Raw genomic sequence first — 15,294 nt, 5'->3', positions numbered from 1 at the left:
CTGCTTGGCCTCACACTCCCCTTCCCCTGGGGGCTTGGGGTTTGTGCGACCATCACTGTGACTTTGTGATGTCCCCTTTCTCTCGCCAGCTATGGAGTGCAAGAAGTAGGGGGAGTGAAACGCTTCGCAGGGCCTGGCCTGAAGAACCAGGAGACCGTGAGTGTGATGATGACAGGTGGACCATGGCCAGCAAGGTAAGCCCACCGCCAGAGCCAGGCAAACATGAGTGGAGGACTGGGGAGCGTGTTAATGGAGAAGTAGCCTTGGGGGACGTAGCAAATTTGAAATACCAAATGCAATTCCCTGCTGTTTTTGGGAGGAACAACCCCCTGGAAGCCAACTGGCTATTTTTCTGGGTGCTAAATGGGTTGCCAGTGGCAAACTAGGCTTTATTAATAGTGCCTTCCAAAGGAAATGGAAACGGGGCCTCCCCATGCAGGGACCAGCCTGAGCCCCCACTTCCTGCTGAGCAGCAAAGGAGAGAGGGCAGCTGCTGAGCATGCTCCCCACACCTGACTCCCAACCTGGCACTGTGACATGAGTAATGTTTGCAGAAGTGCCCAGGTCAGATTTTAAAAGGGTTTTGATGCCTCACTCCCAATGGGACTTAGATGCCTAAATACCTTGAAGAGTCTGGGCCTGAGTCTCATTTTCCACGGTGAACGTTGCCAACCTTGTGCCGAACAGTAGCAGATTTCAGAGCCATGCCGGTTGGTGGAGAAATCCGTGGCCCTCAGTCTGGATATTGTTGTAGAGTCACTTGTTTGTTGACACACTTTGTGCCAGTCCAGGAATGACGGTGCTCACACACAGCACCCAGGCAATCCCCTCTTGCAGAAATCTCAGCCCCAGTGAGCAACTCTAGCTTGGGAGATTAAGGCAGAGAGCAAACTTCCTAGATGATTGCAACAGCTTCCCACAAAGAAACTAGATCACAACACCACGTTGCTTCCATCTCCATGCACAGCTCAAATGCTGGGACAAAGGACTTGTCATCCTGTGTGTGACAGCGCCACCTGTTGGCACCTGCCATAACAATGACGTGAATTCCTGTTTCTGTTTCTCTTGTTTTCATAGATTATATAAGCTGTGCCACAGCTACCTGGGTGAATTTGGGGAAGAGCAGATCTACGAGGAGTACCGACGCAGGCCGGCTGCCTTGGCAGAGTTCCTGTGCTTCGAAGAGCAGAGAGCCTGCACAAGACTTAGCGACACCCAGAGCAAAAGCCCAAACAAAGTGAAGGCTCTGCAGAGTGAGCTGTAGTTCTGTTCCTGCTCAGCCAAGATTGGCAAATAGGTCTAAGCTGACGAGTGTGTGCCGTCAGCCTGGCCTGCCGACTGGCCATCAAAGGAGACCAATGTGACGTTTCTGGGCTTTCCCCCAAAAAACAAATGCTTCCAGGCTCTTTGACATCATTGTTATTGCTTAAAAAAGATCAATCCCCGTAACCCCGCAGGGCTGACAGGCACCCCAATAATAAGAAACCAACGTATACATCCGAGCAACCCAATAATAACAAACCACCATATATATCTGAGCAACCCAATAATAACAAACCAACATGTACAACCAGGCAACTCTATAACAAACCAAAACATACAATCAGGCATCCAAATAATAACAAACCAATATGTAAATCCAGGCAACTCTATCATAACAAAACAGCATGTACAGTTAGGCAGTTTTATAAGAATAAAGTGATATTCTTAGCCCAGCAATTATTTATGGGCAACCCTAAAATAAACCAACACACATACATAATAACATACCATATATCAAGCCAATGCCAGAAACACATGGTGGCAGATCCTCGGTGTAAATTATCATAGCTTCAGCAAAGTCTGTTGGAGCTGGGCTGTAGTCAATGGCATTCTGACAACATCCACCTGCTGAGGATCTGCCCACTAGATCTAATATAAACTCAGTGTATTGAAATAGTTACATCCAGTCTGATTTTTAGAAGTCCCAACTCCTCACGGGTCCTGTTGACTTCCTTTCCCACATTGAGTCATGGGGCATATGTAGGTTTGCTGTTGAATGCCTCAGGTTCCTAGCTGTGCATTTTATAAATAATGCATTTTACTAACTACACCTCTACCTCGATAGAACACTGTCCTCGGGAGCCAAAAAATCTTACTGCGTTATAGGTGAAACCGCATTATATCAAACTTGCTTTGATCCACAGGAGTGCGCAGCCCTGCCCCTCCCGCCCCCCCCCCGGAGCACTGCTTTACCGCGTTATATCCAAATTCATGTTATATTGGGTCGGGTTATATTGAGGTAGAGGTGTATATGAGTATAAATCAATGGCCCATCATTTCCCATTGTATTTCACATCTTTAAGTCAGTCTCAGAAGGGCATTTCAATGATCGTCAACCCCATGATGCAAATATGTTTCAGGTGGTTTGAAAAATCTCTTTCTAGTCTGGTCCCTCGTGTGGGCTAGTGCTCATTGTCTGGCAGTGCTAAGGTGTTTCCTCCCCCACCCTAACTGAGCACAAGGACATTGATGGCTTAAGTAACTGTGGAAACTTTCTGTCTTTATTTAGGTGGAGGGGTTTTAAATGCATTTGGGGGCCTTTTACTCACTGTATGATCAGTTTTTTTCCCCTGGCTATTCTTCCCTGTTATTTCGATCTAATGTTAAGCTGCCTGTCTTTTGCTCATCACCTGTGGGCTCAACAGGTGACCCTGCTGCCCTCTCTTCCCAGCACTTAGGGACGTTTCAATCCTTTTCCACCTAACTTCTTTCACTTCTTCCTGCACAGCAGGATTTTTCTGACAGTGAGAGTCATTCCTTTGTGAATGTTTCCAGTTAGTAACTGCTTCCTGTTGTGGCTCACAGGCCTACAGTCTGATGAGCAGGCTGTGTGTTTAATATGCTGTTCCGATCCTGTTCTAGGTTCCTGCTTTACAGTGTTAATTTCTAGCTGGCCAAGTGTCTGGGCTGAATGGCGCTGTTATTTCAGCAGATGGTTTGGTTTATAAAATGTTATGGTCTGAAAGCTGGTTTATTTTGCCCCATAAAAATGCAACGAAATTTAAAGAAAACTTGAAAATGTTGACATTGCTTTGAAAAATCAAAAAAGGTTGGCTGAAAAGCAAAGAGTATTTTGGTTTTCAGTTTTTCAATGAAAACTCAAACTATCCCATGGAAAGCAGCCACTTTGGGGGGGAAAAGTGTTTAGTTGAAAACTCAACTTTCTGTCAAAAACCTGCTGAGATCAAAAATTTTTGACCAGCCCTACTCATGGGCCTAGCTTATTAAAAGGCTCAGGACAGTGGGAGCTGAGCACTCTGGGAGATCTGGCCTGATCTTGTGTACTGCTGAGCATGTCCTTGAGACAGCATTCTTCAGCTCTCATTACTGTTAGCAGGCGTGGGAGGCGTGGGAGGCGCTTAGCACCTGGCTGGAAATGTTCACAAGTGCTGAAAAGTTTCCCAGCTTAGCAAAGCTCATGCGCATCTGGAAAGTCACACCGTAAAGCATGTTGTTCGTTAGTCTTTCATGAAACAACTTTTAATGACTCAACCATTTGCAGCTCATTAAAATGGTTCGCTCTTCCAATTAGGGAATATGAACAATGTCTTGTGACTTTTGGTGACCAACTACGTGCCCCAAACAACGAATAGTCTTGAGTGAACTGTTCACAATCGACTTACGGTCTGAAAATTATTCACTCCAAAGCATTCACTGGAAAAAAGTTAGACTGATTCATACACCATTCTCTAACCAAGAAAGGGTCTGATGGCACAACGCATGCTGTACATAATGAATAGCTCAACAAGTTCATGAAATGAGACGGTTTGCAGAGCCTCTGTCGGGCTCATCACATACGCTGACTTTTTTTACGTTGTCCCTTTAAAGAGCTATTTACAAAAACCAAAAGAAAAAGTGTAACATTTTTCCAGAGTGCCTATGTTAGTTCAGAGTCTGGGACTCATTAAGAGTCAAAGGGAATTAGGCATTTTTGCAAATTGGATTTAGGTTCCCAAGTCACTTACGCACTGTTGAAAATTTTACCCATGCTGTATGGGAGAATGAGCGCTGACATAAAACTGAAAATGAGGGCCCGAGTCTGCTCCCTCTTCTATTAGTGTAACACTGCAATGGTCTTGCTCCTGTTTTACGCTAATGTTAATGAGAGGAGAATAAGGCCCTAGGGCTTTGGCTACACGAGAAGGTTTTGCAGGTGTGAATTTAAACTATTATAACAGCATAACTCCCTCTGTGGACACTCATACCAGAATAAGTGTGTCCATACAGGAGGCTGGCTATGCGGTATAACTATAGCCCTGTAACTGGTACAACTTTCCCATGTAGACAAGGCCTTAGTTAAGTCAAGTTCTAATATGCTTCACGGCCATTATAAGATCCCTCCTCGTTCTACATGAGAATAGCTACTACATCCATGTACAGTCTTACCATGTCCCGTAGGGCTGAATGCTCAAGGAGTTAGGTGCCTAAATACCTCTGAGGGTCTAGTCCTGACTCCTCTTCCCATCATGCAGCCCAAGCAGTGCTGGGCAAAGCAGGTGGGGGAGCACTGCCTTGTGCAGTGTCACTTTGCATTGGGTCACTTGACCTCTGCAGGTGGTGTCAGGGGCAGTGACCAGCAGCGAGCAGATGGCAGCATGGCCAAGGGCTGTGAGAGTAGAGCAGGAAGCTACTCAAAAGCACTAGGCCTCTGGGCAGATGGCACTGGCCTCTGCGGGTGTCCGAAGAACTGTGCAGGACTTAGTAACATTTACAGGACTAGGGGGCCAAACCCCAGCCAGAGCCCTGTTCTTCCCAGCCTCTCAGGGAATGATTTGGAGCAATTATGGTAGTTTTGTGCCCCCTAGCTTGGCATTTCCCGTGTAGGAGATAATGTGGCCACCAAAAATTAGAGATGGAGAAGATGTCTTGGGTCATCAAGTCGGTCCCTGCCAGCGCAGGATTGTACTTTGGGGCTTATCTATACATGGTCTTTGTAGCGCTATAACTTCAAGCCTCCAGTGTGGATGCAGTTATACTGCTGCTTATAGTTACAGCAGTACAAAATCTGGTGTAGACCAGCCCTTATAGGGTCATTCTCAAGTGCTTTGCTCAGGTCAGTTTCCCACCATTCAAGCACTGGGCCTTGCAGTGCTACCCATGGGTCTTCTCTCATTCCAGACAGAATTCCCAGCTGGGCAGCCCAGCCCATCATTGCCCCAGATCCCACATTTGCCATCCTTCTGGATGTATCAACAGCTAGGTTTCCTCTTGTGATGGCAGTCGGTATTCACCCATGAAAGCTCATGCTCCAATACTTCTGTTAGTCTGTAAGGTGCCACAGGACTCTTTGCTGCTTTTACAGATCCAGACTAACACAGCTACCCCTCTGATACTTAATTCCACTGTGTGTGTGATGGAGTGTCCACTGCACACAAGGCAGAGCAGGCTGCACCTTGCGGGGAGCGAGGGATTGAAAGGCTGATTGATGATGGAGCCCAGCTGAGAAGGAACATGTGGGGCTGGTATAAAGCAAGGAAATTAACAGCAGAAAGGGGCTTCAGGGGAAGTAGTCTGCAATCACCCCCTGGGAGAAGGGAGTTTGGGTTGGTAAACCCAGAGGAGTCAGAAGATGTAGGAAGGAGTCCAGGGCAATAGCAGCAGGGTCTGGGAGAAAGCAGACCACAATTGCTAGACATAGGGTCCCTGGACTGGATCCCGGAGTAGAGGGTGGGCCCGGATGAGAAGTGATGCAAACTAGACAGTGGAGCAGAAGACTGCCTGGGACTGTTGTCCAATAGGACTTTGCAACCCCAGAATGGGAGAACTATAGTGACCGGGCTGGAGGGCCAATCCATGAAGAGAGAGCCTCCTGAGTCACACACAGAGAGGGAGGGAGGTGGCAAGGTGTGTGAATGAGCAGCAGAAGGGGGTGTTGGCTCCAGAAGGAGCTGGTCCTCAGAGTAGCCAGGAGGAGGTGCCCTAGTAGTGAGTGGACCCTGTGACACCTTGCCCTTTCCCAGAGTCCTGGCCCCTGTCATCAGCTGGGACTTGGAAAACATTAGCTCCCCCATCCATCAGCAAACATTCTTTAGCATCTAATGTTGCAGTTAATGCTTAATTTCATAGCAACCTTTGTAACTAACAGGCTACTAGAGAGAATTTGTGGATAGACACAGGTACACAGACTTTATTCCAACAGCCACACAAACTGTTGTAACTAATAGGCTACTAGAGAGAATCGTGGATAGACACAGGTACACAGACTTTATTTCAACAGCCGCACAAGCACTGGGGCTGCTGACACCTTCCCATCAGCCTCCTGCCACTCTGGAGCTTTAGATGGTGAAAGACACTGGATGGACAGCCCTGGAGACCAATGACTCTGGGTCTTCACAGCATGGACAGTGGCAGCACAAGCATCTTCCATATTCCCAGCCATTGTGCCTCACCCCAGGCCTGGAGACACCAGTGTGAAAGGGGAGTTTGTTCTGCACAGCACATTCAGTTCTTGGCTTATCTACTGTAGTGGTGGTGGATGGTTAGCTAGTGGGAACTGGATCAGCACCACCAAACAGCAGGATGATGGCGCCAACTTTCATCATAGCATCATAGACTCATAGAATATCAGGGTTGGAAGGGACCTCAGGAGGTCATCTAGTCCAACCCCCTGCTCAAAGCAGGACCAATCCCCAACTAAATCATCCCAGTCAGGGTTTTGTCAAGCCTGAGCTTAAAAACTTCTAAGGAAGGAGCTTCCACCACCTCCCTAGGTAACCCATTCCAGTGCTTCACCACACTCCTAGTGAAAAAGCTTTTTCTAATAACCAACCTAAACCTCCCCCACTGCAACTTGAGACCATGTCTCCTTGTTCTGTCATCTGCCACCACTGAGAACAGCCGAGCTCCATCTTCTTTCAGCTGCTGAGGTCTAGGAACAGATTAGAACCAGCATTATCAGGCTGTGCCTTAAAGAGTGCGTCACTCTGGGAGGAGTGTGTGGCTCTAGCTCCCTAAGAAATGGGCTGTGTCACTTTTCGGGGGGCCCAGGCAAGTAAGCTGAGAGCCTGGTGCCGAACATAAACTGGGGTGAATCTCTCCTAACGATTCCCACCCAGTCACGAGTTTTGTTGGGATAGCTATTTCAAGAGAAAGATGCTTTTATGAGAAGAAAGAGTCTGTGGTGTTGTGAGATACAGGCCACTACACTAGAAATGTTTGCCAAGTCAATTATGTTGGGCCGGAGGGGGCGAGGGGAAAGACACATGATTTTTACCACATTTCTGCATGGTCCAAGCCAAGACATTGGGATCAGAACCCAGATCCAGAGCTGACTTGCCCCAAAGTTTGGGGCCATCCTCTGGCCGATGGCGTATCTGTTTGTAAAACAGCTGTGGTGTCTGCAGACCTGAAATGCCGATGCTGGGCCCACTTTAAAGATGTCCCCCCACCTCCCATCACTGGCTCTTAAGGCATCAAGGTGTCGTGAGCACTAAGATCCAGACTTGATAGCAGTCACCTTTTAGGGTCTAAAATAGCCAAGTACCTTTTGTTATTTCTCTTTCTGCCTGTCCAGGTTCCATCTTCTGTAACAGGAAGTGCCATGGAACAACTGCTTATCCAGAGGTGGCCTGTCCAGCATTCAGCACATGTCAGATGTCCGGGGGTGTTCTGACCGGATTTGGAAAAGTCTGCTGGGCCTGAACCAAAACCCCAGATCCAAACACCCACGGCATTGTGGAACATCACATCTGGGGGGATCTACTTCCAAACCACACTCACCTGACCAATGAATGTACACCAGCCGCAGATCTAAGAGCCTCTGGGGGCACTCCAGTGGGCTGACCCATCAGAGAGTACGAGAGCTGGCACAGATACATTGGCTCAGCAGGATAGTGCTTCCTTTATCAGACCTGACAAGCTGATTAGTGCAATCTGTAATTCAGTCCATTTATGAACTAGTCAGTTACACTGTAACTCAGCTCTCTAATGTTTTCACAAAAGAGCTGTGAAAAAAGCTATACGTTTAGGAAAGGCTGATCACTCCCCTGCAATGCCAAGCATAATTAATGGAGTTAATATATTATCTTTAAAAACACAGCTCTCATTTCTTTCACAATCAGCAGCCAATAACCGTAGTTATAGATTGACTCCATGAACAATGTCGAGTGTATTGACTAAAGTCCTCCCCACGACCATAAAAAGCGTCACTCTCCAAAGTCCTCTTGGAAATCCCAGTGGCACTCTGCAGGAGAATGGGGAACAGTTCGGAAGATTTGTCTCAAACCAAGGTGAGCATGTTGTTTGCTATTACCATATTTTCACTCCCTCCCTTTCCCTCTCCCCAAATGCATCCATTTCCTTGCTTACCAGTGTTTGATGTAACTATCTGAGAAGTGGGTGGCAAGCTATCTGTGTTGGTTGTTAGAAGGGGAGAGGAGCAGCGATCACAGGTTCTTTCTTAGACTTGTGTCTGAAGTTAAAGGCAACTTATCATTTGATCATACTTGGAAGCCAGATTTCACAGAGCGCTTCCCTTTGGACTGACTTATTAAACATTTGCCATCTGGCTTAGAAGAGAAGTGGAAGCGACTTGGCCCCCAGTAAGGGGTGACTCCACTGTGCCACTAAGGAATGGAGCACTTGACATCAAAATGTGACTTAATAGTCAGAATGAATGAGGTTCAGGTGATGCCCTTTTGTCGCTGCTGGTTCCTCTCCTTGCCCTGCCTCACCCTGGGCAGCTCCCCCCTTCGACATGGCCCAGGGAACCCTGGCAGCTCTGAACTCAGCAAAAGCCTTGAGGGTTCTAAGAATCAGGCCGAGACTGGAGATCAGGAGACCCTTCAGTCAGGCGCCAGGAGAGAAGAGAGCTGGAATCCAGGCCCCAGAGGATAAGAACCACAGACGGAGAAATGGGATTCAAGAAACTGAGGACTGTTGGGTTTTTTCTCAGGTAAATTTGCAAGGAACTTGCCTTTATTTTGTACAGGATGTTGTAATGCAGGGACTGATGCTGCTTGCTGCTGAGCTCATGCAGCTACCACTGAAGATACTGGGTGTGAAGTGCACTGAGCACCCCACAGCAGGCTCAGCCCTTTGCAGGATTGGGCCCATACTGTGAAGGATTTAGTATGACCCCTTTACAATGCAATGTAGCATTTATTCAAGATCCACCTTCCCCTGGCAGGGTGGGGGAGGGCAGGGAGAGGTGTTGAACACTAGTGTATTCTATAGCAATGATCCAAACCATGTCAGTGTTACCAGTGAAGGGAGAGTGATCTGAGCACCAGGAACTCCTGGCTGCTAATCCCAGCCCTGACACCAATGGACTGGGTGACCTTGAGCAAGTCACTCTCTCTGCCTTGGATTTCCCATCTGTAAAATGGGGGTGATAGGGCACTACTATCTCCTGAGGGTGCTCTGGGGTTTAACTAGTGCTCTGTAAAGGTCTTTGAATGTGCTGCACAAGTGGTGACTATGCTGTTAAATCCATTAATATATTTTAAGGAGGGATATTATGTAGCTATGTAACTGCCATTTGATTTCTCTGTACTGTACCTTTGTGTTTCTAAGGCCTGGCCTACACACCGACTGATATAGCTATTAGAGTTAGGGAGTGTGACTTTTCACTGATATAGTTATACTGGTACTACCCTAGAGTAGATGCAATTACACCAGTATAAAGGTGTCTCACACCACTATCGCTCATTCCCCTTCCTGTACGGGGGTTGCTCTGCTAGTATTTATACTGGTTTATACTGGTTTAGCTGCGTCCACATTGAGGAATTGTACCACTTTAACTATACCACTCTGATAACGTTAGACTCATATAATTAAAGCCGCACAACTTAGATAAAGCCTGATCTGCTCAGCTTCAAGGCCAGGAGCCATTATGTGAGCAGCATTGCTGCAGCATGTCACAGAGGAGACACACACACCGTGCTCTCACTGAGATGCTCCATTTGTTCTGTCTCACATTGCTGCTCCCTGTAATGTCAGTCAAAGCCACTCAGACTGGATGGTGATGGCTTCTCTTTGTGTGGGGAACAAAGACCAATTCTTCACTCCCCAGTGCTGTGGTGAGTCTCTCTGGGTTCCCAAAACAGACAAGCTGCTTTTAGCAACAGCCACCAGCCTGGTGGAGACAGTGGCAGCCTTCCAATCAGTGCTGCCTGTTATGTGCTGTGATCTTTTACTTTCCTGGTGATGGTGCTTCCACCAGCAGTTTCTCTAAGCAGTGACTTGCTTTGTCTTCCATGTTCCTCGGGGAAATGCAGAACGGAAATGCAGCTTCCGCCCAGCATGAGGGGATCCCCGAAATCATCACCGAGAATTCATATGCGAAGGAGCCGGAGAGTGAGGACAAGGTGAGACCAGTGCTCTGCCTAGGATGCCAGGCAGCTGAGACTGCATCTTGCCACTAGCTTTAGCTGAGGGAGGAGTCCATTGTTAGGTGAGTGGCTCAGCTGAACCCTGACCAAGGGGTGGCATATGGCTGCGCTGCCCTAGGGGCAGACCAAGGACCAGGCTGGAACTGGAGGAATCACAAACTGCCCCTCTTTGGCTCCATCGAAGAGGCAACCTGTGCCAGCCCTTTACCTGGTGCACATTACTGCAGGCTCAGCTAATATGCTGCGGGGATGTCGCTGGCCAGGCTCCACTCACTGCCTCCCTGCCACCCCTTCTTCACCCAGCTGGGTGCAAGGGCGGGCAGTGGCCCCACAATTGCTGCCAGCTGCGATACAGGCAGCCGCCACAGGAGAGGAAGGGGGGCACTGTGGGCTCATTGAGCACATCACAGTCTGCCCCTAAAAAAGTGACACTCCTTGTCTTTAAAGCTCATTGTGGGCTCGTTCCACCCTATCTCCTTCTCTCTTTGTTGCCCCCCGCCCTGGCTCATGTAGCAGCTGGCCTGTATCAGTGCAGTGGTGGGGCTGGGTCCAAAGCCCATTGCATCAATGGAAAAACTCCCGTGGAGTGCAACTGGCTTGGTATGAGAGCCTTCTCCTCTGCAGCCATTGGTGTCTGCCGCAGCTCTCCTGTCGCCCACTGCTCGCCGGGTATTTGCCGAGCTCCCTGGAGAGTCGTCCCTTCCCCTCTGAAACACAAACATTCAGGCCATTGCAGAATGTGGCAGAGTTACAGCAGGTCTTTATTTTTCTTTTTGTTGGTCAGTGATGTTCCCAAAGTCAGGGACATTTTGAAAAAGGATGGAGTGAAAAAAGGGAGGGGAGGAAATAACCCTCGTCAGTGGCATTCTGTTTCACTCAATGGCAAAACGGGGGGTGGGAGTGGGAGGAGTGGAACAACAATGACCCTTTCACATCTAAAGAAACTTCATTTTTTGAAAACTGAATTGACACACCAAGAGTTCACTTAATTTTCCTACTAAAGATGATAAAAAAAAACTGAACAAAATAGTTCAAAGGGAGATTTTTCATTTGAAATTTTTTGGAGGGAGGGACAGGTATTTTGACCAGCTGTCACTGCGAGAGTCAAAAATCACTGGGGCTGGTAACACTAGCGGGAGGATTGGGGATGAAGCACTGGATCTGGGCAGTGAAGCCAGAGGCTTGGTGGTAGCAGAGGATCTTTTCTCTGGGTCTTGGCAACTATTGCTGGGCCTTCAGGGGACTACATTCACAGATTCCAAGGCCTGAGGGGACCATTCTGATCAGCTGGTATGACCTCTGTATAACCCAGGCTGGAGAACCCAGGAAGTGAGGCTCGCATCTAGCATCTAGCCCATCATTCCTGGCTGAGAATGTAGCAACTCACTTAGAAAGATATCCAGTCTTGATTGAGGGACATCAAATAAGTCAGAATCCACCGCATCCCCAGATCAAGTGTGCCAATGGTTAATTACCCTCACTGAAAAATTGGCACCTTGTTGCTAGTCTGCATTTGTCTAGTGTCAGCTTCCAACCACTAGATCTTGTTATGCCTTGTTATGCCATCTGCTGTCAGAAATCTCTTCCCCATGCAGGTACTTATAGACCGTGATCAACTCACCTCTTATTCTTCTCTTGGACAAACTAAATAGACTGAGCTTCTTTGGTCTCTGGCTATAAGGCAGGTTTGGCAGACACCACACCATTCTTGTAGCTCTGTTCTGCACCCTTTCCAATTTCTCCACATCTTGTTCGACATGTGGCCGGCAGAACTGGACCCAGTATACAATGCCGTGTGCAGAGATAATAGCACCTCCTTAATCCTACTCGATATGGCTCTGCTCACACATCCAAGCATCACACTCACCCTTTTAGCTACAGAATTGCACTCGGAGCTCCAGTTCTTTTGCCCCCGAAGTCCTCTGCAGCATCACTGCTTTCCAGGCTCCTGTCCCTTCTCCTGACCCATGTTCTTCGTCCCTTGCATTTGGCTGTATCAAAAGGCATGTTGGTCAAATGAACTGAGCTTACCAAGTGATGTATAACTGACCTTGGTCCATCTCGCCACCAATTTGTGTGTCCGCTGCCCATCTTACCAGCAATAATTTTCTCCTTCCAGAGCTCTGAGAAGGATAGTGAATAGCGTTGGGTTGAGAACAGATCCCCGCAGGACCCCATTAGCAACGGGGAATGCTGCAGAGGTTTAGGGCTAACTGGCAGCTCCCTTCTTGGGCAAAAACCCTCAAGCAGCAGGGCCCTTACCAATGAGCTGGTGGGATTAGAGGAGAGCAGTTCTTCCCTGTGGATTGCCACTCTGCACCACATCCTTATGCACAGCATTCCTCGGGAGAGGAGACACCCGTGTAGAGGCCTTTGCCCCTTGCATGTGAAATTCAGACGCCAAGCCTGCACTTTGCCCAGGAAACACTAGAGCTTTTGAAAATGGCAGGCAAAGAGCCAACAGCTGTAGAACTCCCAGGTAGCACATGGTGTAACACAGGATGAGAGCCAGGCCCAACTGACCGAGTTTTGGGGCCCTGTGCACTCTGGAAATTGGGAGGGGGCCCACCACTTTCCTCAGACTAGAGTTCTGCTCCACCTATCTGCCCCCACTTAACCTGGCAGCCCCCACACATTCCAGCAGCCCTGATCTCCATCCCGCTCACCCAACATCCACCCACTTACCCCCAGCCCCTCACCCACCGCCTCAGGGACCTTCCTGGCCACCAGCACCCCCTCCCCCCATCTCAGCACCTTGCTCCCATCCCAAGCTAGGGCAGCTCTCCCTGATCGCAGCCACCCTGTTCCACTCACTCCCCTCTCCCGCCTCAGCCCTGCGCTGCTCAGGTTTGGCCCAGCAGCTCCCCTGTCATGATTGGAGTGCACGGGGCTGTGACCTGGCACATGGGGTCACAGCACCACGCCAGCTTGGATTGGGCTTGTTTCCGGTGGGTGGAGGCTCCTTGAGATGGGGGCCCTCTGCAAGTGCACCCAGTGCATGCTGGGTAATCCCAGCCTGCTCTGAACACTGGCCCTAGGAATGTGTGGCTAATGAAAACAGCAGCGCAGTGGAACCAGATGCTTCAGGGAACCGGAGACAACAGTGCTGGGTCTGAGTGGTGACACCCAGAACCTCAGGGGGCTATTTGGAGCCGGCCCCAGGGGGTCTGTGCATGAGTGGGCAGGGAACAGATTGCTTTGTCCCCCCTATGCAGGAGCCAGCCAGAATCCCACTGGAGAACACAGCCCAGTCTCCCTGTTAGCCCTTCCCTGTCTGAAGGGAGTATGAGAGGTGGGGTGGGGTGGTACTAAGTTCCCTTCCTCCCCTGCTGTGGGCATGGAGTAGGGAACACACTGCACTGGGGACAGAACTATTGCTCCAGTGTGGGCTCCCTATGAGGGGCCAGCCAGATTCTCAGCTGGGGGCTCCAGCTGCAATGTGGCCTTTGCAGCAGGCCCGAGGGCTCTCAGGACAGATTGGCTGAGTATGTTACTCCAAGAGAGCTGGGGCATAGCAGATATGTCTCAAATCTCCCTGCACTGGGGCAATCGCTTCAGAGACCAAGTCATGGGGGAGCAAGGAAATCCGCTCGCATTTGATTTCTGTCAAGCTTCTCAGCCTAACCGCCAACCTCTGCTCTCTGCCCCTGCTGCTGCTGAAATCGTCCTTTCTCCATTTCCAGCGCCAAGCCACAGGCACAGGGAGGGACCAGAAAGAATTTGACATGATCTATAAAATTGAAGACGTACCCCCATGGTACCTCTGCATCCTGCTCGGCTTTCAGGTAAGGAAGGAGAGATCAGAGCGCACTGCCCCACTCTCTTGCTTCCAGTGCCCTGTTATGGTCATGACACTCACACAGAGAAGTTAGTGTATTCTATGGTTTTTAATCTTTCTGGAAGGGTGCAACGTAACACCACTTTATGTCTTAAAATCCAGTCCCTTACCAACACAAAGGAAAAAAAAACAGAGAGAGAAAAAGCAGGCTGCTTCCTAAAACAGGTATTACTAATTGTCTGGTGCAAACTGACAGTGGCTCACACACTTCCTTACAGAGTTCTGTAGCCTGCAAGCAGGACCAGGACACCACTGAACATCTAAAGTGATCGCTGTACAATTTTAATACAGTTTTCCTTATACCACATGACCTTATACGTGACTCTGAGTTTTGGTCTCATTAACAGTGTCAAGAGCAAACCCCTGACATTCAGAGATCCAGCACAAGATGCAGTGCACCATTTAAGTCCCATAGCACATTGGGACTTAAACGGTACCATGGCTTTGTGCAGAGGCGAACTTCACTCTCCCTGGGAATGGAGGTGGGTTCTCAGATCCGCCCAACAGCCCTAACCAAAGACTCCTTTACCTTCCCTGCTCCAGCACTACCTGACCTGTTTCAGCGGGACGATCGCCGTCCCGTTCCTCCTGGCAGAGTCCCTGTGTGTGGGAAAGGACCAATACACAGTCAGCCAGCTCATCGGCACCATCTTCACCTGCGTCGGGATCACCACGCTGATCCAGACCACGCTGGGGATCCGGTAGGTTGCACTCTATGGCAATTGTTCTCCACGCTTTCTTTTGGCTGTTGGTCCCTGTTGAACCATTGCACAGGAAGTTTTGAAGGCGAGGCAGAGTGGCGGGCAATTGCAAATGAGGCTTTTCCTTCTTGCTCATGCAGCCTCCCCCTGTTTCAAGCAAGCGCACTAGCCTTTCTGGTTCCTGCCAAGTCCATCCTGGCCCTGGAGAAATGGAAATGTCCCCCAGAAGGTAACTGAAGCTTCATTTACATCCAGGTCATGTGGTAAAGCCCATGAGTCACTTAACAGCCCCTCCAAGTACAACCCTTATAGCTAAGGGTACAACAGGGTCATAGCAGTTAAGACCAGAAGGAGCCCACCAGACCTCCACTAGCCAGAAAGG

At 49.1% G+C, this 15,294-nt stretch overlaps 2 protein-coding genes across 3 annotated transcripts in view; both read left to right on the top strand.

Annotated features, from left to right (window-relative positions):
• LOC115656509 (marginal zone B- and B1-cell-specific protein-like) overlaps positions 1 to 2,153 on the top strand; it is a 30,160-nt gene extending 28,007 nt beyond the window's left edge. For both annotated transcript variants that reach the window (XM_030573304.1, XM_030573305.1), the window contains 2 exons: positions 90 to 194; positions 1,078 to 2,153. In XM_030573304.1, coding sequence (XP_030429164.1) covers positions 90 to 194; positions 1,078 to 1,264 — 292 coding nt within the window. In that variant the 3' untranslated portion in view covers positions 1,265 to 2,153. The remainder of the gene's footprint in view (positions 1 to 89; positions 195 to 1,077) is intronic.
• A 6,081-nt stretch (positions 2,154 to 8,234) lies between these two features.
• SLC23A1 (solute carrier family 23 member 1) overlaps positions 8,235 to 15,294 on the top strand; it is a 28,816-nt gene continuing 21,756 nt past the window's right edge. The window contains exons 1-5 of the mRNA XM_030572209.1: positions 8,235 to 8,270; positions 10,260 to 10,349; positions 14,057 to 14,158; positions 14,755 to 14,912; positions 15,053 to 15,141. Of these exons, the coding sequence (XP_030428069.1) occupies positions 8,235 to 8,270; positions 10,260 to 10,349; positions 14,057 to 14,158; positions 14,755 to 14,912; positions 15,053 to 15,141 (475 nt within the window). The remainder of the gene's footprint in view (positions 8,271 to 10,259; positions 10,350 to 14,056; positions 14,159 to 14,754; positions 14,913 to 15,052; positions 15,142 to 15,294) is intronic.

Source organism: Gopherus evgoodei, chromosome 8, assembly GCF_007399415.2.
Source record: "Gopherus evgoodei ecotype Sinaloan lineage chromosome 8, rGopEvg1_v1.p, whole genome shotgun sequence".
NCBI lineage: Eukaryota > Metazoa > Chordata > Testudines > Testudinidae > Gopherus > Gopherus evgoodei.
The sequence above is the reverse complement of the archived record's forward strand: the minus strand, read 5'-3'. Positions and strand labels throughout refer to the sequence as shown.